This window comes from Pinus tabuliformis, chromosome X (assembly GCF_031772625.1).
Source record: "Pinus tabuliformis cultivar Carrire ecotype Pingquan chromosome X, CPIR1, whole genome shotgun sequence".
Lineage (NCBI taxonomy): Eukaryota > Viridiplantae > Streptophyta > Pinopsida > Pinales > Pinaceae > Pinus > Pinus tabuliformis.
Window position 1 is genome coordinate 285,020,692 of NC_142308.1, and position 25,444 is coordinate 285,046,135.

Genomic DNA, 25,444 nt, shown 5'->3' on the forward strand with positions numbered 1-25,444 from the left:
TACTATGATAGTCCTTTGAAGGTCTGTCTTGCGCCCCTTTTCTTAGCTTCTTTGAGAAATTTTTTTTCGTCCCAAGGGCTTCCTGCTTGTATACCAAGACTTTTGTTGTGCTGCGCTTTAGTTAAGACTCCTTCATGCCTGTTGATTTTCCAAGGGGGTATTGAGTTATATGCTTTCTGTTTGCAAGCTGTTTCAAGTTTGAAGATATCTAGACCATCTAGGCTGACATGCTCCAGATCTTCCTCCATGATGATAGGGGAACTCTGGTCTTCCACATCTGTGACTTCCTGTAGACTGAGAGCAAGAGTTGCATCTAAATCCATGGCCGAGGGCTGCTGGTTGAAATCTAGAACAGATTTCCCCTGGGTAGAGGGGAAAGGGCCGAGGTCCGAAACCATTTTATTATCCAAAAGGGGATTGGTTGAAGGGCGAGAAGTGACTGGAATGGAGGACTGCATGGGGGCAGAGGGAGAATGGGAGGAGGAGGGCAAGGAGGTGTTCTCTTGAGGTTCCGAGCTTGGTTTGTCCTGAGGATCAGGAGAGGAAAGCGAGATGAATCTGTTCTGGGTAACTGTTTTGATGGAGTTGTCAGGGACAGCCTGGTTTTTCTTGGCATGCCTACGGCGGTTTGGAACTTTAGTGAATCATTACGAGTCTTTATTGGATTCATTGGTTGAAGATTTAGATTGTGAGTTCAGAGGGCAATCTCTGAAGAGATGGCCATGTTCATGGCATTTACGACAACGAAAGGGGATATGCTCGTAATCTAAAGGTTGAGTCCATTCAAAATCATCGTGAAAGAGACTTACTGAGTCGGCTAGAGCTTTGGCCAGGTGCATCTGGACACAGATCCGGGCATACGAGGTATATTTGCGGGTTTTTGTTTCCTCTGCAACTTTGATGAAGGTCCCTAGTTTGTTGCCAATATTTGCTAGTGTATCTTCTTTCCAATATTCCACTGGGAGGGAATACATACGTATCCATACTGGAGCCCAGCTGAAATCTTCTTTGTCAAGATTGAACCTTGGCTTCCATTCCGTGAGATAAAGTCCTGAAGAGTTGAAGAAATATGGGCCTCCTTTAAATATGCGCGATTTGTCTTCCACATAATGGAAAATGGCTGTGAAGAAGCCTTTCGGTCCAAGCTGCAGGGTAACCTGTCCTTTGGGCTTCCATTTTGAAGCTATCCATCCCTGCAGCGCCTTTTCAGTGGGCCAAAACCCAAGAAACTTTACTATTAGCGCATGATCCTGCATGTACTAGATCTCACCGTTAATGCGATGACTTGGAAGATCGACTTTGATTCTTTCTGCAGCCTTCGGAATGCAGGTAGCCGAGGTCGCCTTTGGCTGTGACGAAGAGGCTTTTTGTTGCGCATCTTGTTCTTTGTCAGCCGCATCGCTTTGTGTTGATGGGATTGCTTTGCCGTTCGTCGTTTGTCGTCCTTGATCTGTTTCAAGGAAACCACCAGGAGGGGTCAGAGGAATTGCATGCTGTTCAGTGTCAGAGGCTGGAGTAGTAAAAGGAGGGGGGAGGATCCCACCCCTCCTGCAGGTGAAGCCATTGAAGGCAGTCAGAAGGAGCCTGGCGGAGCGAGCTCGGAGGATCAGGGGAGTGCAACAGTTAGGGTTAACAGAGTGCTTGCGGGCGGGGCGTTCTCATCTTTCATGTTTTCATATATTATTAATCAAGAAGTAGGAACATAATATCTTTTATCTAACTGATTAGAAAATGCTGCAGGTAATGTCAAGGGACGCTTTATGGTAGAACCCTATGTATTTGAGACCGGAAGAAGATACGGCTCTAGAATTGAGTTGTTTCCCACGATGAGGTGCAATGAGAGTGGTTATATCTCATAAAGATATACCGGAATAGGGTGATGAAAAGAAGAATAGTTAGCCAACAACGCTTCAATAAAAATAAACTAGACGACCAATAGCGAGGACGTTGTTCATAAAAGGGGAGGATCATGTAATATCCCTCCATTTCTAGAAGACCATTTGGAAAGTTGGAATTGTATTCGGTGGCATGGTGGAAAAATGATGAAAAATATTATGTAAACGAATAATTAATAATAAATAATAAGTGGTGTACTTGGAAACAAGAACACATACAAATGAGAGTCCTGCCAACTAAAATCCCATGGGTGAATGAGAATCCATAACTCTTTCATGATAATAATTCTAGACAAACTTAATTGATGAGAGATAAATATCCATTAAGTTTCTTAGGTGGAGATAGATGCTAAGCTAGGAAAAAACATAAAAGCATTGCAGGAAAGAACGGAGAACTTTTATGGGAAAATAGTAGGCAAGGGCATAAGAATATCCATGGAAGTGGGATGCCGCTAAAAAAAATACTTCTTATGAAAGAAAAGTATTTAATATTTGAAAAGAGGATGAATGAGGAATTGATTCTTGGCAAGGAGGTCTCAGATCGAGGGTGAATTAAAGAAAACAGTTCTAGCTTGGGTGGTGAGTAGATGTGAACTTCCAAGTACTCCACATATGTTTTTATTCAATCTTATTATGTGCTATGCGACTTTTTTCAAACTTGTTATGCATTCGATGCTTTCTGCTGAAGTATTTAATGTTCTTTGTTGAATTAATTTTGTATGGTGTATTAAGTATATTAATTGTCGGGAGTAACAAAAAAAATCGTATATAGTAGAATTTTGTCTTATTTTTTGTGCATGCAGAAAGTAGTGCATGTCGTAGGGAGACAATAAATTCTAAATTAATTACTAATGATAGGGAATTTCATTTAGAGAAAAATTGTGAGGTTTGAATATAAGAAAATAAAGTAGAGCCTATATATCCATGAAATCTTACAGCGTCGGATAAATGTTCCTTATCATAAATCCTATCAGAGCAGAGCCACTAGGGTGATCTTAAGACTCAGAGTAAAATTAATTAAGGGGAATTAATTTACCTATCGTGTAAGGGATCACGTGCTCAGGGTATTAAGGATTATAAGGTAGTATTAAATAGTTTAGCTCCTAGGAATATCAATACCTTTTTAGTATCCACTGAAATTGGGGTAATGTCAAATCTCCGATATAAAGACAAAGTTGATTACAGATATTCATATAATTCATAAACAAGATTTGTTAGTTGGTAGTCGCAGCCGAGTTTGAAGCTAAATAAGAATCGACAAAGGGATGTAGCCTAATTTGGAAGTGAAACCAGTAGGTCAGCAGAAAGAAGTCGAATATAAAAATGGTCGAAAGGACAAATTATCCATATTGCAGTAGAAACCCTGCTTCATTGCGGTTACTGTAGGAATATTAAAATGGTAGAAAGAGCTCTTTAAAAACTTCGCCGAAGATAAAAAAGGAAATGGTAATCAAAGATTTCAGATCATTAAATATAATCCTATCACTACAATGAAAACCTTAAATTGCTAATAGGTATCCAAACGAATATACGCACCATAAGCCATTAAATTGTCAACATAGAAAAAATTGATGTTGGGATACTTAACAAAAACACTACATCCACCCAAGACCAAAATCTTTTAACATGAACATACCTAAATTCAATAAGACTACTGGTTCTTTCTAAAGCTGAGTATATTCTTAAAAAAAATAGGGGAAATGAAAATCCTTCATCATCCACATCAAAACATAATTAACCATTTACAATTCACTGACATTGGGCATTACTCCCATCATAAATAATAAAGCCCATAACAAATTCAGTGGAAGTAACGGTACCATGTCTATTAGTTACAGTTAATTACATCAAAGGGGAATCTAGTGAAGCATGCGATATAGAAACTCCAAACATTAACAAATTCAATTCCATAGTGGTTATGTACCAGGAAACTGCAAGCAATCTCCTTCGAAAGAAGCATCGGGAATTACCCACTTGGAAGAAATAATTTTCGTTCAATTCTTCAAACATGAATAGAGTTACGAGGGTGAAACTATGAAGAGGGGCATGAATATACCTCTGTGGAAATTTGAAGACAAGGAAACACACTACTCAGATCAAGAAACAATGGAAGTGATTTCAAAGTTAAACAACAAGAGAATTTGACACTGGTACAAGTTGAATAAAATATATGAATAACATTTGAATTCGATCGTATGTGCATGGAGGATTAAAAAAAATAATCAACCCAAGGCCATCACGGGATTTTTAGCCAACCCCTAAAACTAAAAAAGAATAATATGGCAAGAACTAGGGTAATCCTTCAGCTGCAGAAGCTTCATGACCGGAATCTCCAAGTCCGTAACCAGGGTTGCCAAAGGCTGCAACAATACCAGGCATCAGTGAAAATCTCTCTCGCACGACATTTTAAGTATAAATGGAGATTAAGACAGAAATTAGATACGACCCAAATTACAGGAAAACTTAGTCAGTCGAGGAAGTGGTTGTAGCAATTGATTTGTTAAATTAAACAAGCTTGGAACCAATACCATTTCCTGAAATAAAGTTTGAAAGGTACTTTATCCAAACTAAGTTATTGTTTCAAGTGGGGATGCGTTCTTAAATTATCAACTAAAGGTCTTATGTCGTGACTTTCTCCACCAGCGAGAGTTGTTGTGACTAAATGAAACATGGAAGCCTGGTAGCATAAAAATGGAAAGCTTAAACCCTTCCCTGAAAAAATTGTATGTGGAAAGGAACTGGAAATGCATCTCAGTCACCTGGGGATAGCCACGGTGCCGAGAAACTACACGATACCTGGCCCACCACATTCACAATCTCAAAAATAGAACCAACAATTTCTCCATCGTGTAGATGAACAAACCTACTTAATGTTAGAGATAATTATTTCACTATTTTTAGGCATCACCGGACAATTGACATTACCTTAGCTTGACAGTTGACACTACCTTAGCTTGTTGAGAGTTGAACAGTCAACATTTCCTCCCACTGCACATCGCCTTAACTTATTAAAAATTGAAGAGGCAACACCGTCTGGAAAATTTGATATTTTAATGAATATAACCGACTCACATTTTAGTATAAATATAGATAGTCAGCAAGAGTCAATGATCCCCTCTCTCTGTTTGAGATTTCTTTGTTTAATTTAGCAGTAGTAGCTGCGTTTTGGTTTATTTTATTTCTTTCAAGAGGTGCTAGGTATCAGAGCAGGCGCAAGGCCTGCTCCCTCACATGAGGGCCTAGGGAGGAGTAGAGTAGTTTGTAGTCTGTTGCGTGGACTTATGCAGCATGAATAAGGGTTGAAGTCTGAAGCTTAGAGAATCTCCCTGTGTTTAACTGTTGTATATTTTTATAATTTTGGGGCCTGGGACGAGTTGAATGATCTTCTATATATGGAGCTGATTTGGAACATGTAATTTTTGTAAGTCGAGTGGCAAAATAGAAAGTTTGAAGAGTTGAAAATTTTCACTATTTGTTGGAGGAGAACCGCATTCACTGTCTACCAGAGAAAGCCACCACTTTCTTAAGGCTCTTTTCCATCGTTCACCACCACCATATGCCAGGAGAGTTGACCCTACATAGTCATAGTAGAGGTGATCGCATTTTTCTTTGATAAAGAGGGATAAGAACCCCTGTGGCCACAACCAAAAGGAATTTGTTCGAGCTAGTCTAAAGAATAATACTTGTTGAATTTTGAGAGCATGTATGTACGTGCACTTGAGGCCGAGGTTATGGCAAGTATTATCTACCCAATTTTATATGAATTTTTTATAGTATTCAAACAGCTAAAGAAGAGCCTAGTATATTATGTGAGGGAGGATCCACTGAAGAGACTCCGGTTCGAAGTCAGGTCAGCATAGTCGAGGTGGATGAAAGTGTAAGGTAAAATTGAATTGGGTACCATTTGAGGCGCACGAGAGGTCGAATTTTCGAATTCTAGAGTTCCATAATTTAGGTGATGCCACATCAGTAGTCTCATGTCTGCTGTCAAAGTGGGAGATCGATGCAGAGGCCAACTTGTCTTTGTAAATGTCTTCAAGTGCGGCAGGGGCTTCCCATAGTTGATTTATGAATTTGGAATTGCCCACTACGTACTGAGGTGAATTTAACTTCTATTGGAAATGAATTTTTGGCACTTCTATTTTATTTTGTGAGTGTTTTTTGTGTGAGAACTACAAATGCCAGTTGCGATATATGAAAATTCACTATATTTGTGGGTTTGAGTAGTAGTATGTGTGGGGAAATGCCATAAGGTATTCTCGTGTGAAGCGGTTGTGCATAAATAACTGAGCTATGTGGAATTGATGGTGGATCTAAGTGTTGTCGCGAGTTGCTGTACCATCCGACCCACCATCAGTCGCATTGAGTATATGAGAGCCAGAAAGTTGGATTCAATTTTCAGAAAACAAAAAGATCAAGCTTTTATGTGAAGTTCTGGCTTTCTAGGCATATATGAAGGTGGACCATGTGGGCCAGTGGAAAATTTGATCCATGTATTTGAGATAAAGGAGAGGAGAGATCAACAACTATTGATCCTCATATCATTATTACAGCTTTGATGTAAATTTATTAAGAGGATAATGAAGACAAAGAAAGTTCATGAAAGCATCATTATTGTGCATAATTTTAAAAAATACGAGGTAAAGTAGGTCGTAACACATTGTGATGAAATTTAATGGGCTTATATATTTGGGCATATAATTGAACTTTGTATTTGTTGTACGTGACTTGAGATTGTTGCATTGAGGAATTTGTGTTGTAAGAGGTGCATGACGTGTTGAACTGACACCCAAAGTTGAGTTGATTTCTCACGTGTGTTGTAAGTCTAAATCTTGTTGAGTCAAATATGTAGTGTTTATCCCTCTTAGATAGAGAGAGGATGTGACATCAAATTAACCACTAGGTAGATACGAGGGTGTACTCATATCTAAGCTTGATATGTAATTGTTGAGTCAAGAATGTATTGTTTATCCCTCATCAATAGAGAGAGGATGTGAGATTAAGATGTGGAATTAACCACTAGGTATATACGAAGGTGGTAGGTGTCCTAGTATCTAAACTTGATGTGTAATCGAAGACGTTAAAATGTGAGATGGAGTCGTAATGTAAGCGACCAATTTAGAGAGAGTTTATCGTGATTGATGAACTACGTAGCTGGAAAGGATTCCTAGAGAACTAGCGAGTACAGTGGATGGTACCCATGTACCTAAGTAGATGAATTCATTTTTATATGGACATCAATAATCAATTGTATGCAGGTACAAGAAATAAAATAAGAAAGCCTATTGTGAAGAAATCCCAAAGAAAAGATAATAACAATTGAAGGCAATGCTTTTTTTGAGTTATGTAGATCAAAATATCAGTTTGGATATATATTTAGAAAACCCTCACCAAAGTTTTTGTGTGAAATAATTAAGGGGGAGAATGTTAGAAATAAGTATTTCACTCTTTTTAGGCATCACTGCACATTCGACACTGCCTTAGCTTGTTGAGAGTGGAACATTCAACATTGCCTCCCACCACACACCACCTTAACTTATTCAAAATTCAAAAGGTAGCACTGTATGGAAAATTCAATATTTTAATGATTATAACCGACTCAAATTTTAGTATAAATATAGGTACTCACCAAGAGATGAAGATCCCCACTCTGTGTTTGAGATTTAATTATTTAATTTAGCAACCGTAGATGCATTTTGGTTTGTTTTGTTTCTTTCACTTAAACCATTAAAAATTGTCTTTAGGATCTCCTTCAATACTTGTGATGCTTCCTAAAAAAATTAATATCTTTTGAATTTGTTGTATTCCCAAGAAAAAAAATTGACGGCTTACTGAATTCTATAAATTAAAACTTATGTTTCCCAACTTGCCAATTGCCTGAGCTATCATCCACAGGGCATCATATGCAAATAGACCGTAGAAATTCAACTCAGCCTTCTTTTTATTGGGGTTTCAAGCCTAAATTTGTGTTTCCGCTTTCTATTGAAATCTTTAAGTTTATTTGAATCCTGAATAAAAGTTTTCACTCACAGGAGACCTTGCATAGAGTCACTATTACATCGAGGGGGGTTTAAAGACAATTTGAGTAAATTGTCTTAACTTGAGAAAAAAAAAAAACTTGTGAATTGTCTTAAATATTGTCTTTAAGCAAGTGTCTCAAATTATTTGCTTAAAAAATCATCTTTATAAGGACAATATATAACATAACCAGTATTGTCGCATAGGAGACAAGTTAATTTTTGTCTCTCGAGAGACAATAGTTTGGATTTAATATATATTGTCTTTATAAAGACACCATGTATTTGATTCTAGCTATTGTCTTTCTAGAAACAATAAAAAATTATATTCAAACATAATACAATATCACTTTTGTCTCTTTCAAGATATTATAAAACAATGAATCAAGGAAGATATCTCACCATTCAAATAAATCAATATAAAAATTATTTGTTTAAAAATAAACTACAATATCATTTATTAATTAATGTTAGGGCATAGTGGAATCGAACCGCCAACCTCCTGCTCAGACAAGTCCTTTTCCATTGAGCTAGCACCATTTAAATAATTATGTGAGGAGTTATGGAAGTCCTTGAAATTACATACATAAAACAAAAAATAATATCACAAATACTTAGCACTATAAAATTTATTTCTTTTGGGGCCAGCCACCAGCATCCCAACCAATGCCAACAAAAGAGAGAACAATCGAAGGTGCTTCGATCTAGCTGACACTACTTAACCCCTCTAAAGAGATCCTTATCACAATCATACTCTAGAAATAAACACACGGGACTAGATGATGGACAATCATAATCAATTCTTTGAACAATAAGAATATTGTAACACCCTCCTCACAGATCTACCCAAGTAACCAACCAACCGGGGTAAACATGCGACAAGAGGCTACTATGATTGGTTTTGACCTCCTACGTGACCTTAAGGAAGTGGAATCGACGGAACACATCAACCAACCTATCCACATCACAAAAAAACCCTCAAGAGACGTGTCAGCCACTCGGACAACATGTCCCTGGGCCCCACTGATGTTATGGACATCTTAAGCCTTAGTGGATCTCATGTTATATGCATGAGAGCGTCCAGAAACAAGACCCAATTTTTCAGTGTTATGCCAGCGTCCCTGGGATTTGAGCCACCTTTTCAGTCCTAGAGCCCAAGTCAATGCCCATAATGGAATGATAACTTAGTAGTAGTAAAATAATGGGAAAACAATGATGCATGAGCAATAGGTTAACCCAGACCTTAATCAGACCCCTACTAGCCATGACATACATTTTTTCAAACATGTCACAAGCATGTAATCTACAGGTGTAACCAACATAATTAAACATATTGATCTTGTACTTATATGAGGATCGCTATGAACCATTGTTCCCTTATGTAATTTATTGCATTACCATCTATTAGGCCATAGATACATTATCCATTCCTTTATAAGTAAAAGCATGTTGATATCCATACATAGTTGTTGTCATAAGACACACATATAACTAGCATAATAACAAAAAAAATACTCATGAAAGTACAGCCATATAAATCACATATGATCCATCAAAATGCTCATAGAAATACAAGGAGAAATAACCTTTCGTTAATGATGCAAAACCAAACCCGAGATGGGACTTCCACATTCCACCCGACCATAGAATGGTTGAGCCAAATCCCTTTTCATCCATTCACCCCCGTGCCATATTCCAATAATGAATGTGGGACTCAAACCAAAAGAACCAACTAGAGTGTACCGAGGCTAAACCACCTCACACTCATCAATAGAAACGAGGCTTTACCGTAATCCATCTCGTATCACTAGGCCAACACATTGAACACATTATAATAGGCATTACCATGATCTCCACTCGATCAATAGGCAAAAAAAGCATGGATGCCACCAGATTTCTCCACCTACACTGTGAGGAATTTTATTGTCTCCTAGTCTCTCAGGCTTTACCACAATCCAAACCCAGATCACTAGGCCCTAAACCGAGACCCACTCTCCACGATTTATTACATATACCAAAGCCATGATTACTAGACCCAGTGATGAGCAAAACACCTTTTGGCTTTACCATATATCTTGCCATTCACTGGAAAGGATTCCTAGACCCAACAAGGTAACACAATATTGGCTTTACCAGAACCCATAGTCTGGCTCAGGGTTCACTAGGTCAATGACTTTACCATGATCCATAGTTTGGTTCAGGGACCACTAGGCCATGTGATCTATCATTTGTGGATCCACCCCACTCATCTTCGAATCCATTCGGTAATCCGACTCAAACAAAACATGAGAACCCCATCACATTATGGCTATCCAGAAATGGCAAGGCTAGGCTAAAAACATTGTTACACCTAGCAAAAACCATGCCATGATAGAAAATAACCCCATCCAATACCATGCATGCCAAATCTAGCAAGGAAAATACACATGCAAGTTTATACCTACAATGAATCCTATTGTAACTCCTTGATCTTTCCTTTCCCTACTTGATCTTTGCTTCCTATTGCCTTATTTTCCTTTCTTGATCTAATCCCAAAATTCTCCAAGAAAACTCTAAGTGTCTAAGAGTGTGTGTGAGAGAGAGAGAGAGAGACTAATGAGAGAGCTTTGAAACTCAGCTGACAAAAACTTACCAACTGATCCTCAAAATCCTTTTTATGAATGAGGCCTCTATTGTCTTCATTTTCCATTATTTTCTTTCATTTTCCTCCTCACATGCAACCTGTGACCTTTCATGTCCTTTTTCTCCTAATTTCCATTATTTTTATAAATAGATGTGCCAAAAATTCAATTTGGCTTTTTTAAAGCCTTAGCCATTTTCTTTGCCAATTTCCTTAGCCATAAACAACCAAATGAGCATCCCCTAGGATGTATTGCCCAACATTGAGCTTGGTATAAGTGTCCCATCAACTGTGGTAATTGTTTTTTCCTTTATTTACTTTTATTACATGGAATTTCCACCAGGCTAGTTGGAGAACCCTCCCCCTTGGGGAACACTGTCCTCGGTGTTAGACCACACTAAGACCTTAAGAAAACCATTGAAAATCAAACATACTTCCCATCAAGTTGTATAACATAGCTTAATACAATATTTACAATGATCACCTTCTTAAAAATAAAACCAACATGACAACATAACAACATTGACAAAATAATGACATGACACCCATACCACTTATTGGAGATTTATAACATAACTCATGGAGGTATTTACATCCATATATATATATGTACATAAACCAACATCACCAAACATATCCCAAAACATATACCACATCATATACAAAAAACCACACCAAAACACCAAGTAAAAACTGCTTTTCCTCAACCAGAAAACAAGGATACATAGTCTGAATCTAATCTGCCATCTCCCATGTAGCTTCATCGAGCCCAAATTGCTTCCAATACACTTTAACTTGCTCGATTTCTCGGCTCCAGAGCATGAGCACCTTTTTTTTCAGTATACATTGAGGCTCCAGCTGGAATTCTCCATCTCGTTCCACCAACAATACATACTAGTCAATCACATTATCAACATCTTTAACATACTTCTTAAGAAATGACGCATGGAAAACATCATGGAATTTCATTGTCGGAGGCAGTGCAAGTCAATAGGTTACTGGCCCAATCATCTCAATGATACTAAAGGGTCCACAAAACTGTGGCGCCAACTTGGCACATGATCTAATCTGTAAGTATCTCTTCTTTGATTTGATGTGCAAGTACACCTATTCCCCAAACTAGAACTCCTTGAACACCCTGTTCCAATCTACATAACTCTTTTTCCTATCATGTGCTGCCTTTACGTTCTTCTTGATCACATTCATTTCTTGTTCCATGTCTTCCAACATGTATGGTCCAATCAACATCGTGTTAATCTGATCACTCTAACTGATAGGAGTATTGCAACTCTACCCACACAATGCCTCAAAAGGACTCATCCTCAGTGACTCCTGAGAACCATTGTTGTATGCAAACTCAACCAAGGGGAGATATCCTCCCACTTCCACTGCTGATGCATCACATACATACTCAACGTGTCCTCTAATATCCTGTTGACCGTCTCCGTCTGTCCATCTGTCTGTGGATGATAAGTTGTGTTGAAGGCCAACTCTATGCCCAAGCTTGCAAAAATCTCCTTCCAAAACTTGAAAGTGAACTTTGCATCCATGTCTGACATAATTTTCTTTGGAGCACCATGCAACCTAACCACATCTCTAATGAATACCTATGCCACATCGCTAGCTGAGAATGTAGACTTCACTATAATGAAGTGTGCAACCTTTGTCAACCTATCCACAAAAACCATGATGCAATCATGTTGTCCCACTATCTTCGACAACCCTATGATTAATTCCATGGAAATGACTTCTCGTTTCCACTTTGGAATACCAATCAGTTGTAGAATTCCACCTGGATGTTTACACTATGCCTTCACTTGTTGACAATCAAAACATATAGCCACAAACTATGCTACATCCCTCTTCAAATTCGGACAATAATAAAATATCTTCACTGTTGTCAGTGTCTCCAGGTAGCCTGAGTGGTTTGAATATAGCTTTGCATGAAACTCTCTCAATATCACCTTCTTGATCTCACTGCTATTTTGTACATATATCTTGTCTCTTAATCTGACTAATCCTTTCACTGCAAGAAAATAATCCATACCATGTGCACCTACACCTGTACCTGTATTTGTACCTATGCATGTACCTATACTGCCACATGTATTTGTACAACTACATGTACCTATACCTACACATGTACCTATACCTATGATATCACTTGTACATGTACCAACACCCTACTACATCTTGTGCACAGTATCCATATACCTAACATCATGTCGACCTACCTGTAATATCCTATCCTGTAACTTTGTCCTATAGGAGCTCATAGTTTCCAAGTGATTTACCTATACCTACCTGCTAATAGAATCTACCACCCTGTTCTCTTCACCTTTGATGTACCTGATCTCGAAATCAAACTCACTGATCGTGGCCAACCATCTAGCCTACCGGGCATTCAGATTCGGCTAGTCAAACAAATACCTGAACCCAATATGACCACTCATTAGTACAAACCTCCTGCCAAGAAGATAGTGCCTCTACATCTCCAATGCATGTATAATTTCTATCAACTCAAGATCATGCATGGGGTAGTTTTGTTCGTTCTCATTCAATTTCCACGACTCATAGCATATTGCCTGTCCATCATGCATAAGGACTCCACCAATTCCTCTCTTGTAAGCATTTTCACATACTACAAACTTCTTGTCGAGATCTATAATCTGTAGCACTGGTGCATGTGCCAACAACTGCTTAAGCTACTCAAAACTAGCCTCACACTCCTCTATCCATTTGAACTTCTTACCTTTCCTTTGCAATGATGTAATAGGATAAGAAATTTGCGAGAAGTTCCCGAAGAACCTCCTATAAGAGAAACCCATAAAAGATCTCACCTCATCCACATTCTTAGTTGCTACCCATTCCATGATGTCTCTTATCTTTTCTGGATCTACTGCAATGCCTTCCTTGGAGACAACATGCCCCAAGTAGTTTACCTCGGTTGAAATAAATTTCACTTGTTGAGCTTAGCATACAATTGATTCTCTCTCAACAACCTCAACACTAGTGCCAAATGCTTGGGATGCTCTCCCTCATTTTTAGAATATACCAATATATAGTCAATGAACACAATAAAAAACTTATCCAAATACGAATGCAACACACTATTCATCAAGCACATAAATGTAGCTAGAGTATTAGTTAAGCCAAATGGAACTACAAAAAACTCATAATGCCCATACCTGGTCTGAAACGTTGTCTTGTAAATGTCCTCCTCTTTCATATGTATCTGATGGTATCTGGGTCTCGAGTTGATCTTCAAGAACACACTGCTCCCTTTAGATGATTGAAAAAGTCATCAATCCTTGGTAAAGGATACATATTCCCGATGGTCACTTTGTTCAACTACCTATAGTCAATGCATAATCTAAGAGTACCATCTTTCTTCTTCACAAATAGTATTGGTGCACCCCAAGGCAATACACTTAGCCTAATGTATCTATTGTCTAACATTTCCTTCAATTGTAGCTTTAACTCAACCAACTCCTATATTCTCATCCAGATAAGTGCTTTTGATGCTGGAGCTACCCCTGGCACTAACTCAATAGAAAAGTCTACCTCTATGTGAGGTGGAAACTCTAGTATTGATTATGGATTGGGGGTTAAGGGAACATGAATTTAGTGGTTATGGGTTAATGACTTATGGGTTGTGATAATGGGGCCCCTAGTCCCCTTAACACAACTATTGGGAGTTCCCCTATCAAATTCTCTTGTTTCCTTCCCTTTAATCCCCTTAGCCCCTATGCCATGAGGTCCTAAGGCCCCTTCTCATTCTCTAATTCTAGAATTATACATCTAAGTAAACCATGCTCAAACCTCTCACTTCTACCAATTCATGCTACCATTATGTCCCCTTACCTCGTTCAATACACAAGGAGATACCAATCCCCAAAAATTCATGAGAATTTAACATTTGGAGGCGGACATATAACAACCACCTCTAAAAGTTCAATTCTAATGACTACTTTTTTTGGGTTGGGGGCGGGTGGAAGGGGTTGTCCAAAACCGCCTCCAAAAGTTACAATTTCATGACCTTTAATGGGGTTTTAAAACAAATCCCCCCTTAAAAGTCACAATAATTGAACTTTTGGAGGTAGTTTTGACACCCTCCCCCCCAAAAAAGAAGAAAGTCATGAGAATTGAACTTTTAGAGGTAGTTGTTAAATGACTATTTCCAAATGTTCAAATCTCATGAGTTTTTTTTTTGTGGGTGGCGGGGGGGGGTGTGGGTTGGGTGGGTGGGGTGGGGTTCAAAAAAATCCTTCGAAAGTTAATTTCTCATGAATTTTGCGAGCTTGTCAAAAAATTGCCATGAAAAATGTTATTTGGAGCAGTCATTTAACCCTCTCCCTTTGCCCCCCCCCACCCCTCCAAAAATGACAGTTGTTAGAAACCCCCTGCCATAAAAAAAAGGTTTATTTTCATTACTTTTGTGGGGGGGGGGGGGGGGGGGGTTAAAAACCACCATGTAAAATATATTTAGAGGAAGTCATTTAGACTAGCCCCCCTTCCCCCGGGAAAAAAAAAGGTCATGAGAAAATAGTTTTAGAGGCAATTGTTAGAAATCGTGCCCCCCTCCCCCTCCCCCAAAAAAAGTTTAATTTTCATGACTTCCTAGGGTGGGGCAAGGGGGGGGGGGGTTAAAAAACCACCATGAAATCACTGTGGTTGAGGGTAGAGGTGGTTTAGCCTTTCAATTCCCTGGTTGGTTTTGTTTTGGTTTATCCCATGTGATCCCACATTCATGCTTGGAATATGACATGGGGACGATTGGCTAAAAGAATATTTGGTTCAACCCAATCTATGGTTGGGTGGTACGTTGAAGTCCCTGACTTAGTTGGATTTATGCATATGTTATTATGTGTTATTTCTTATTGAGATCAATGAGCACATGTATTGGTTATTGTGTTGATTTTATGACTAGTTTGTCTTGAATTCATTTTGGTTAAATGTTGGTTATAAGCATGGCATATTCTTGTTGTATAATGTGCTCTTGTTATGGATCTTTCTTATGGCTCAATAAATTATTGAATGTTATGTGAATGCATGGGCTAACTAGTGTTTGATGCAGCTAGCTTGAGAGGGCATTGAGCCTTCTTGATGATTATCTGATGAAGCTAAAGAAACAATGAATAGATATGCATTCATGACCTATAGTTACTATGTTTACCATGTGTTTGACGAAATGTTTATCATGTGTTTGGAAAGTTTGGGTAAGATCTTAGCCTTAGTATTTATTATACATAATTATCATCATCATAGATTGGATTATCGATAGTTCTCGGTTATTCTGGGTAGTTGGTCTGTAGCTAGCCCTGAAATTTCAGAATAGGGCTTATGGCCACAATCTCTTAACTGAGAAATCTTGAATGTAGATGCATGAAGGAAGGCTTGTGTGTGCGACTAGAGCCTTTTTGCCTACATGGATGTAGTTGGACTATGGATTCGGGAAAAAATAAAGTTCCGGCTTAGGGGAAGATCACTAGGGGTTGTTGATTGACATCTGGCTGATCAGGTATCCCCATGAGGTTGCTGTAAGTTTTTGGTTAGTAGACCCCACTTCCATAACTGGAACTTGGTTGTTGATTCATGTCATAATAACTCTTAGCTCATGTTTACCCTCGAGATCTTGTAAAAGTAGATAAATATGGGGTGGGGGTGTTAAAATAAATATGTTTCAATATATGTGAGGTGCTAAGGAATGTTAGTGTGTGCCAATTCATGTCAAGATGTTCCATAGGAGTGTTGAGGAGTTCTAGATCTCTCTCATTCATAGAATTGGCTAAGCTTGATTATGTATTAAATAATATGGTTCCTACATAGACTAATGGAACTTCATTTAAAAATAATTTTCTATATAATAAACCTAATATATATGATCATGTGTTGATTCATAAGAAAATTATATTCTCGGTACTTAAAGGAAATCATACACACTAATTACTTGTTAACAAATCGATTGAATCTAATCATTATGGATTTGGACACATAATGAAAAAGGATCCATAAAAATGGTCCTAAATTGTTATCTTGTGAAAAAAATATAGCAACAGTCACATATCATCATTAAAAACTCATTGGAATGATCAATGATGACGAACATTTTTTGACCATCACCCAAAGTAACCAAAAATATAATTGGTGAGGGCTAGTAAAATATCATCACTAGAAGTATCACCAAAGAGATAAATAGTGACGGGCCTTTAACAGCCCTCACCAAAATTGTCATTGAAAATGACTTTGGTGACAAACCTTAAAGGAGTGTCACTATATGCACTTACAGTCATGCCTTTTTAAGGATGTCAGCATATGCAACATTGGTGATGAACCTTAAAGGTCTATCACAGGCATGACCCTCACCATTTATTTTTTTTGTTGTAGAGTTGTTTATGTTTATTTACCTATTCCACTAATTAAATAAATTAAAAATTAATATAGTAATGTTAGAACATATATGCTGCAAATTCCTATGGAATGGGCATAAGGAGGGGAATCTATTCGCATGGGTGAGATGGAGTCGTATTGCATTACCCAAGAAATGGGGAGGATGGGGCCTCAAATATCTTCGATCCTTCGCACATGCTTTGGCTGCCAAATGAGGTTGAATCCTCTTAAAATCCAGAAGCCTGTAGACTGAAGTGATAATAAATAAATACATTTGGCCACTTCACCTAATGGATTGAATCTGCCTCCCAATCTGGCACAAACAGGTTATTTTAGTTAGATGGAGGGCTTTTCTTCAAACCCTCCCCACCATTAGGAATAACCTTACTTGGTGAATTAAAGCTGGTACATCAATCCACATTGGCTCAGATCCATGGACAAGTTGTGGCAATTTATATCGACTTCCACCAGACCTTATTGAATTCCTGAATGACAGGGGCATAATCTTGAGAGCTCAAATAGTGCATCAGGAGAACACCACTATTTTCATGCAAGCATGGAAAAAAACAGACACACTTGGTATTCCCGAACAGTGGACTCATGATTGGGAGGGTTACATTAATGCATTATCTGAATCACATGTTCGCATATATAATGAAGAAGATGAAATCATATGGGCACTTGAAGCACACAGAGTGTACTCCCCTAAGGAAAGATACCCCATCATTCACACTGCACACAAGCCACCTGTTTTGGAGAGGTGGTGGAGATCTATTAGGAAACTTAAGGCACCCCCTCAAACTGATCTCTTTATGTGGAATGTCATCATGAATAAAAATCTTATTGGCATTAACTTTATGAAGAGACCTCACTTTTGTCGAACTTGGTGTGTCATCTGCCAACCGGATGAGGAATCAAATGAGAAACTCTTCATGTTTTGCACAACATTTCAACACATTTGGGAACAAGTCCTCTCTTCCCTGGCTATTGCACAGCAAAGGGTTGGACATGATATCAAGGAGACATGGAACAATTGGTGGGCGGTCTCATCCAACATGAAGATCCATAATCTCCCACTAGTTATCCATTGGCACACTTGGTTAAGTCGGAATCACATTATCTTCAATAACATGCAAATTCGGTGGCCATTAGTTATTGGGCGGATCATCAATAATTATAATGAGCTGCCTGATGATGATCAACCCCTACTTGCATGCTCTATAACTCTTGAAGCCATTAACCTTAATCATCCTTGGGCTTATTTTTATGGATCTTCCTAAGACCAGGGATGTCCAGGGGGGGGGTATATTACTTCACCTATCAGACAACCATTATTTCCGCATTCCCATGGGGTTGGGTTCTGGCACAAACAACTTCGTTGAACTCATCTCGCTCAGACACTTATTATATTTTTCCTTGACATAAGACTATAGACAAATTCAGATATTTGGGGGCTCCAAAATCATCATAAGTTGGTTCAATTTCACATTTGCATGTTATGTGCATTCTCTCAGAAACATTTTGGATGATGCCTTGCAATTAAAATCTCATTTTGAACAAAGTTCTTGTCTCCACATTTACAGGGAGTGCAGCCAAATTGCAGATCAAATTTCCATGGAGGCAAGGAACTGACCCAAAGGTCAATGGTTGATACAAAAACAGATGGAGGCAGAATTTTTTTCAGTATTATCACGGGACCTACATCGACCAGCTATAGCAAAGGGCGGATAGGCCCTAAATTTACCATTTTTTGTGCATAATCATATCAGTAATCTATGCTATATAATTTTTTGTAGTTTTGTATAAACATTTATAAAACCTGACGGTATACCCTTAGTGGGTAATTATGTACATACCTATATATTTTGAAGGCTATGACCACACATACAATAAATGTCACTGGGATTTACAACATGTAATTTTCCATTTTAATAGAAAACTACAATTTTTCCTCAGGGAAAAAAGTAATCTTATAATATATGATAAAAAATATAAAAAATATAATACAAAATAGTGTGATATCAAAAAACACTATAACTAACAAAGAATACGTAAAAGTAAATGTATATTATGCCAAATGTTCAAATACAAACCTATTACTAATTTTAAAACTATGAATTCAATTATAAATCTATATAATGTTGGTATTTCTTCATGATATAAAAATAAAAGATTGAAACTACAAACATGTAAGTTTTCAACCCTTTTAAAATGAAAGATCAAACTAGACTTGTTTTGAATAATTAAACATCAGGAATTACTATCAAATACTAAAGGATTAACTAACTAATGCTAACTAGTGTTTAGATTTCGGCTGAAATAAAGTGGAAAGTTGACTGTAACAATTTCGAAATATTAAATGATGTTTCAATCATCCATTTATGAATCAAATCAATCAATAAATAATGAAATATAAATACACATTAGAAATTGTTACATGACATATGTTAATCCAACTCATATAAAAATAATAGTTTTTACCATCTAACTTCCTGGACACAATTCACAGGGTTTCGAATTGAAATAATGTCCAAATCAATGTCAACCTCAGGAAATGTCACTAGAGGATGATATGATCGAATATAAATAGTTGAAATTGAACGAAAACAAATAAAATAAAATGAAAATATTTCATTGTTCGTTCGTAGATTCAAAACACAGAATGACAGTTATTTTGTCTTCACAACTTTAAGAAATCAAATTATGGAAATTTGAGAAATACAATAATAAAATAAACTATGTAAATAAAAGAAAATAGATAAGAATATATGTTATTTTGTCCTCACAACTTTAAGAAATCAAATTATGGAAATTTGAGAAAGACAATAATAAAAGAAACTATGTAAATAAAAGAAAATAGATAAGAATATATGATTAAATCAAACCATATCAACAAAATTTACACAAGGGTTTCAAATTAAACTTCCACAGTCACTAAATTCTTATCCAACATTTCTTTTCAGTACTCTTTTCCCCTTTATTATTCAAAATTAAAGGGTATATATATAGTCCCGAGAGAATAACTCTATTCAACTCTAAATTTTCAAAATAAAATTGTTTTTACCAAAATTACAATATGTTGTCTTTGAAGTATCAGTCATATCCTAGCTACTTGCAATAAATAAACATAGAAGGACTAACAAGTGATCCTCACATCGCTGAAAGATGTACACAATGAGCACTTTTGTTGACATTGAGACCATCATTTCAAAAATAGGGATAACCTATCAGAAAAATAAAGAAAAATAGAATTGACTTTTACTAATTTAGATAATTGTCTTTCGGATCCATCACATAATTTAAAAAAAAATCGATGTGTTTTGAACCATCTAGTGTGGTTCATTCTCGAGATGAAATAGATGAAGAGATTATGTATTGTTTGTATTCTTATTTTTTAACTTATGTTTAACCTTTATCTTTTTATATCCACGTCAAATCAAAATCTATTCATATATTTTGTCCTGATGATGAACCACATTGGATGACTCAAAACACGTCAGCAATTTTTTCAATTATGTGATGGATTCATAAGACAATTATCTAAATATTTATCCTCATAGAAGTCTTCATTTAGAAATTTTATTGATGTTAAATAAAGGCTACTACAAAATCAAAATTTTTTAGCGGTCGTCTAAAAATTTGGAAAATGAAATCAAGGCAAAACATACCTCATAAGATTCATTGAAACATAGATAAACATAAGTCTTTATTAAGTAGGATTCAAATCCGGAGAGATGGCAACCTTCACATTTTAAGATTTAATGATTATATGAGTATCCCCAGATTGTGTTTTTACTTTAGTTTCAATAGATTTTTATTTTCTTTGATTGATTTAGGGCTTTAAGTTGTTCGTTTTCCAGTAACAATTGACTAATACAATGTTTTATGTGAGGCATTATGTCAAGAAATTGTTGATTCCAATACATGTTGAGTAGCGATGGGTCAGAGCTAGAATTTCTCTAAGGAATATGTTTTTCATTACTATTGGTATCATGCTCAAATGTGTCACTGCTAGAGAAACAAGAACTTTATTTGGTTTGAGTTTTAGTCTTCTTCAGTGAAGTCTCTGGTGACACTTCTAAATCGAGAAAGACCTCCTTTACAAGGGTCTTCTTCCACCTATAATGCCAGGATCTTGAAATATTTCTTTCAATTGTTTTTACTTCACCTTATATTGTGAATTATATCAAGGTTGATTGATTTGTTCTTATTTTGCAGTTTTGAGACGAGGGATATAGTATGAGGGTTTTAGCACCTATTTTTCCATAAATTTTGGTTTCAGTTATTCATAATGGAATTCGACATGTTTAGCCATGCTCATGGTAGCATGAAGTAGTGTAATTTCAGGATATACAACCTCATAATTGTTAGAATAGTCTCATTTCTCTGCATGAAATGACTCATTAAAATCATCCTCAACATGAGAATCAGATGAAATTGGGTCGACAGGGGGAGGATTAGACGAAACCTTAGTTGTAAGACTTGGTATTGTCTACCTGTACTTCAACGTGGGATGGAATTCGAATTCTGAAACCATGGAATTTATATGTAAAGTTACAATATCATAGATAAATACAATAATCACTTAAAACATTATTGCGAGGTGAATTTATACTTATCTAAATATGTGTGCATGTAATACACCAAGGGAAGGGGTAGACGCTAAAGGTGTGAATCAAGCTATCCATGAGCTATACCATGGCCACTTAAACTTATAGGGTAAAAGCATAGGCATTAGTACATAAGTTCCAATGTACTAGAAATTTTAAGGAAAATGTTGGTAGTTTATATACGATCACACGTAAGCTAGAAAGGTGGTATAGCGCCATAAAGGTGGAAAGTAACTGATACTCAATATCAATATTCACCCCAATAATTAAGGTTAAACTCTAAAATGATCAATTAATAAGGCGAAACCCATGAGGATAGTTACAAATATGAAAAAAAAAAAAGTAGTAGACAGGTAAGGGTTATCCCTAGAGAGGGACATGACATCTAGTTACAATTTCTTTCATTATGGTTTGTGCTTTATTAAACCTCCAACTCTCTCGCTTTTCTAGTTAATGTAGTTGCCCTATCCTGAACTTGATAATTTACTGAGACATGCTCTAGTGTAGTGGTCATTTCGTGATGATTTATTCATTTATTGATTGGGTTTTCTCGATCCTCCATTTCATTCTTCATCCTGTTTCATAGGTAGAGGTCTAAACAATTGGTATAATTAGTGTTTATTTGCAACAACCATTATGCCTCCATGGAGAATAATGTTAATTCGGAGAGGTGGTGGTGGAAATATTAGGTTTAAAATTTCTCGACATTTTACCTATGATAAAGTTTCTATTTTGTTCAATGTCGGTTCTTTGGAGGTACAAAAGGAGATTCTTGCATTGGTGAATGTAGAGAGAGGGTAGCATGTCTACTACTCTAATTCAGAATTGGTATGGGAAGATGTAAAATAGTATCCTAATGATGGTATATTTAGGAAGAGGAGACTATATTTTATGATTTCTTTGGCTATGAATTAGCAATTTTTGACTTTGATGTGTCTCAACTTTAAGGAAAACCAAGTGGAAAACTACAATGTGTTTTCCTCACATGAAGAAATCTAATGAATGATGTCCAACCGGCTTTACTTTTTGGATAGTGTAGACTCTCATTTGGAAATGGTGGAGGGTTGCTTGGTAAGTGAGTCTACTTCTAGGGGTCTCATTGATCATCCAATTGATAGTATTTAGACCCTTGGTCTAATTTCTTATAATGGTTAGCTAGCTACGTCCATGTACCCATGTCTTACATTTTTGTTTCACTAGAGATGTGCTTCTATGGATATTGGGTTTCTCTCGTCTCTTGTAGTTGTTCTTTGGGAATGTATGGTTGCAATCCTTTTTGGTAGGATTGCTGGGTTGTGGTATTTGGTTTCTTTTCTCCTCTCGGTATGTATAGATGCCCAATCCTTTTGTAGGATCGGTGGGATGTGTTGATAAGATGTTCTTTTTTGTTAGCTCTGAGGGTCATGGGGACTCATTGAAAAGTTTAGTTTCACTGTTGGTCATAAGTTTCTTAATACATTTTATTAGAAATTGCTATATAAACAATGTTTTCGTTATATGGTTGCATTGTTTTATTCTTTAATAGTTATCTATAATATTGTAGAATGAATCTGGTGTGCTCTGATGTTTGATTATCACATAGAACAATCACTTGTTTTTAGTTTCTTCTCATATATTTTTTGAATGGAGGCTTATGGTATGTCCACAGTTGTATAACTCTGCTATGTTTTTGCTACCGAGACATTTTCTGTCTATGGTCCAGAGGTAGTTATATATGGTGTTACTGTTGTTGTGAATGTTATGAATGTTGATAAGGTTGTTTTCCTTTCTATTCACAAGATTAGTGAAGTCATGTACATTGTAAATATCACTATGCAATCCTCATTTTTTGATCTAATATGAAATATTTATATTCAACAAAAAAAAAACATTCAATTTCAATATTAAAGGAAGTACACCCTATATTGTTCTCATGATGAAAGTAAGTTTTTCTCAATTTGAAAGAATGCCTATGACTACGTCTCATATGTACAATAAAAGGTTAAACAAATCGGAACACAAAGGTTTCCTAAGATTTATTTAAACTCTAGCCAAGACCACTATCTCAAGATTAAGGAAATACACGCTATCTTTTTCTTGTGATGGAAGCATGTTTTTCTTATGCAACCAACTCACAAAAAAGATAGATCACCTAATTAAACTTATCCTCTTCATGGAGAAAACCTCCTTTACATTACATAAATGAACAAATATTGGATGATATAAATGAAAAGACCTCATTTGTATATATATGAGTATAAGGGGCCAGAATACAATTAGAGCCTACATAACAATAATAATGTAAGGGCATAATAATAACAATAGTGGGCTTCTATGGGGCACAATAATAAAAATATGGGGGCTACATGGGCACAACAATATAAATAAGGGGGACACACTAGTATTATATGGACCTAACATGCCGCTATCCTACATAAAATTGTCGTCCTCAATACTTAAGTAGTTTTGAATGATTCTATGTAAATTATCATCCTCCCATGTGGAATCTTTAGCTGGTAAGTTCTTCCACTTAATGAGATACTCTGAAATTGATCGATTGCGTAGCTATCGGGTTCTTGTTTCTATGACTGATTTAGAGTCAAATGTGATTTTTCCTTCTTCGCCAAGTTCTGAAAACACTATTTGAACTCGAAGCTTGTCACCGATAACCTTCTTTAAGCATGAAACATGGAAAACTAGGTGTACTTGGGAAGATGCAGCTAGCTCCAATTGGTATTTAATAGTACCAGTCTCTTGCAAAACCTTGTAAGGATAATATTGCTTGGGTGATAATTTATTATCCTTCTTAGTTTGCTTGAGATACATTTGTTTGTATCGTTGTAGCCGTAAAAATATTGAGTCACCTAGGTCAAAACCTCTTTCACCGCGATGTTGATCTGCCTGTTGTTTGATTCAATTGTGTGTTAGAGTGAGGTTATCATTTAAGAGTAGGAGAACAAGTTTTTTGCTGCTCAATGTTATCTTCCACTGCTTCAACCTTAAAATTTTCTCTTAAATATGATGTGATGGATGGTGTATGAAACCCATAAAGTGCCATAAATGAGGTCATTTTTTCTACAATATGAAAGGAAGTGTTATACCACCATTCAACTAGAGGTAACCGCTTGACCTGTTGTGTTTATTTATCAGTTAAAAAGCAATCAATATATCCTTCTAAACATTTGTTCACTATCTCAATTCTCCCATCATATTGAGGATGATAAGATGAGTTATGAGGAAATAGAGTAGCAAGACAAGAAAATAATTTTGTCCAAAATATTGGACTGAAAATGAGATCTCTGTCACTTACTATAATCTTTAGGTTTCCATGAAGCTTTTGAATTGTTTCCATAAATGCAATAGCAAATGTACTGAATTTTAAAGGATGATACAATGCATAAAAGTGTGCATACTTGGTAAGTCTATAAACTACCACCATGATGACACTCTTTCCTTCAGGCTTGGGTAAACTTGTGATAAAATCTAGTGAGACCCCCTCCCAATGCTGACTTGGAATGTCTAAAGGTTGTAACAGACCTAGGGTCTTAATTGTCTCAACTTTATTATTCTGGAAAACCAAACATTCTACCATAAACTTCTGAATATAATATTTAAGACCATCCCAAAAAAATTCCTTCTTGACCCTATGTTAAGTTTCTAAAAAATTTGATTGCCCTCTTAAGGGAGATGTGTTAAATTCCAAAAGAACATTTTGTTTGAGTTGGGAATTCTTACAAAGATAACAACAATCTTTGTACCATAATGAATCATTTTTCTAGCTAAATGTATCATATGTACTAGGATCTTGCTGTAACTTTTGAGTGAGTGAACACACCTCTTCAACATTCTTCCATTAATCCCTTTATTTGGTTATTCACTCAAGTTCGATAATATAAATGGAAAAAGGAAATTCTTCCACATCCTCATCCTTTC

At 36.5% G+C, this 25,444-nt stretch overlaps 1 protein-coding gene across 1 annotated transcript; it reads right to left on the reverse strand.

The window, feature by feature from the left end:
• Positions 1–647: 647 nt before the first annotated feature.
• Positions 648–1,256, reverse strand: LOC149139514 (uncharacterized). Its single transcript, XM_089450749.1, has one exon. It carries the CDS (start codon positions 1,254–1,256, stop codon positions 648–650), a length of 609 nt encoding a protein of 202 aa, XP_089306875.1.
• Between the last annotated feature and the right edge of the window lie 24,188 nt (positions 1,257–25,444).

Coding starts and splice junctions, on each gene's coding strand:
- LOC149139514 (XM_089450749.1), bottom strand. CDS start 1,256: ATGCAGGATCATGCGCTAATAGTAAAGTTTCTTGGGTTTTGGCCCACT.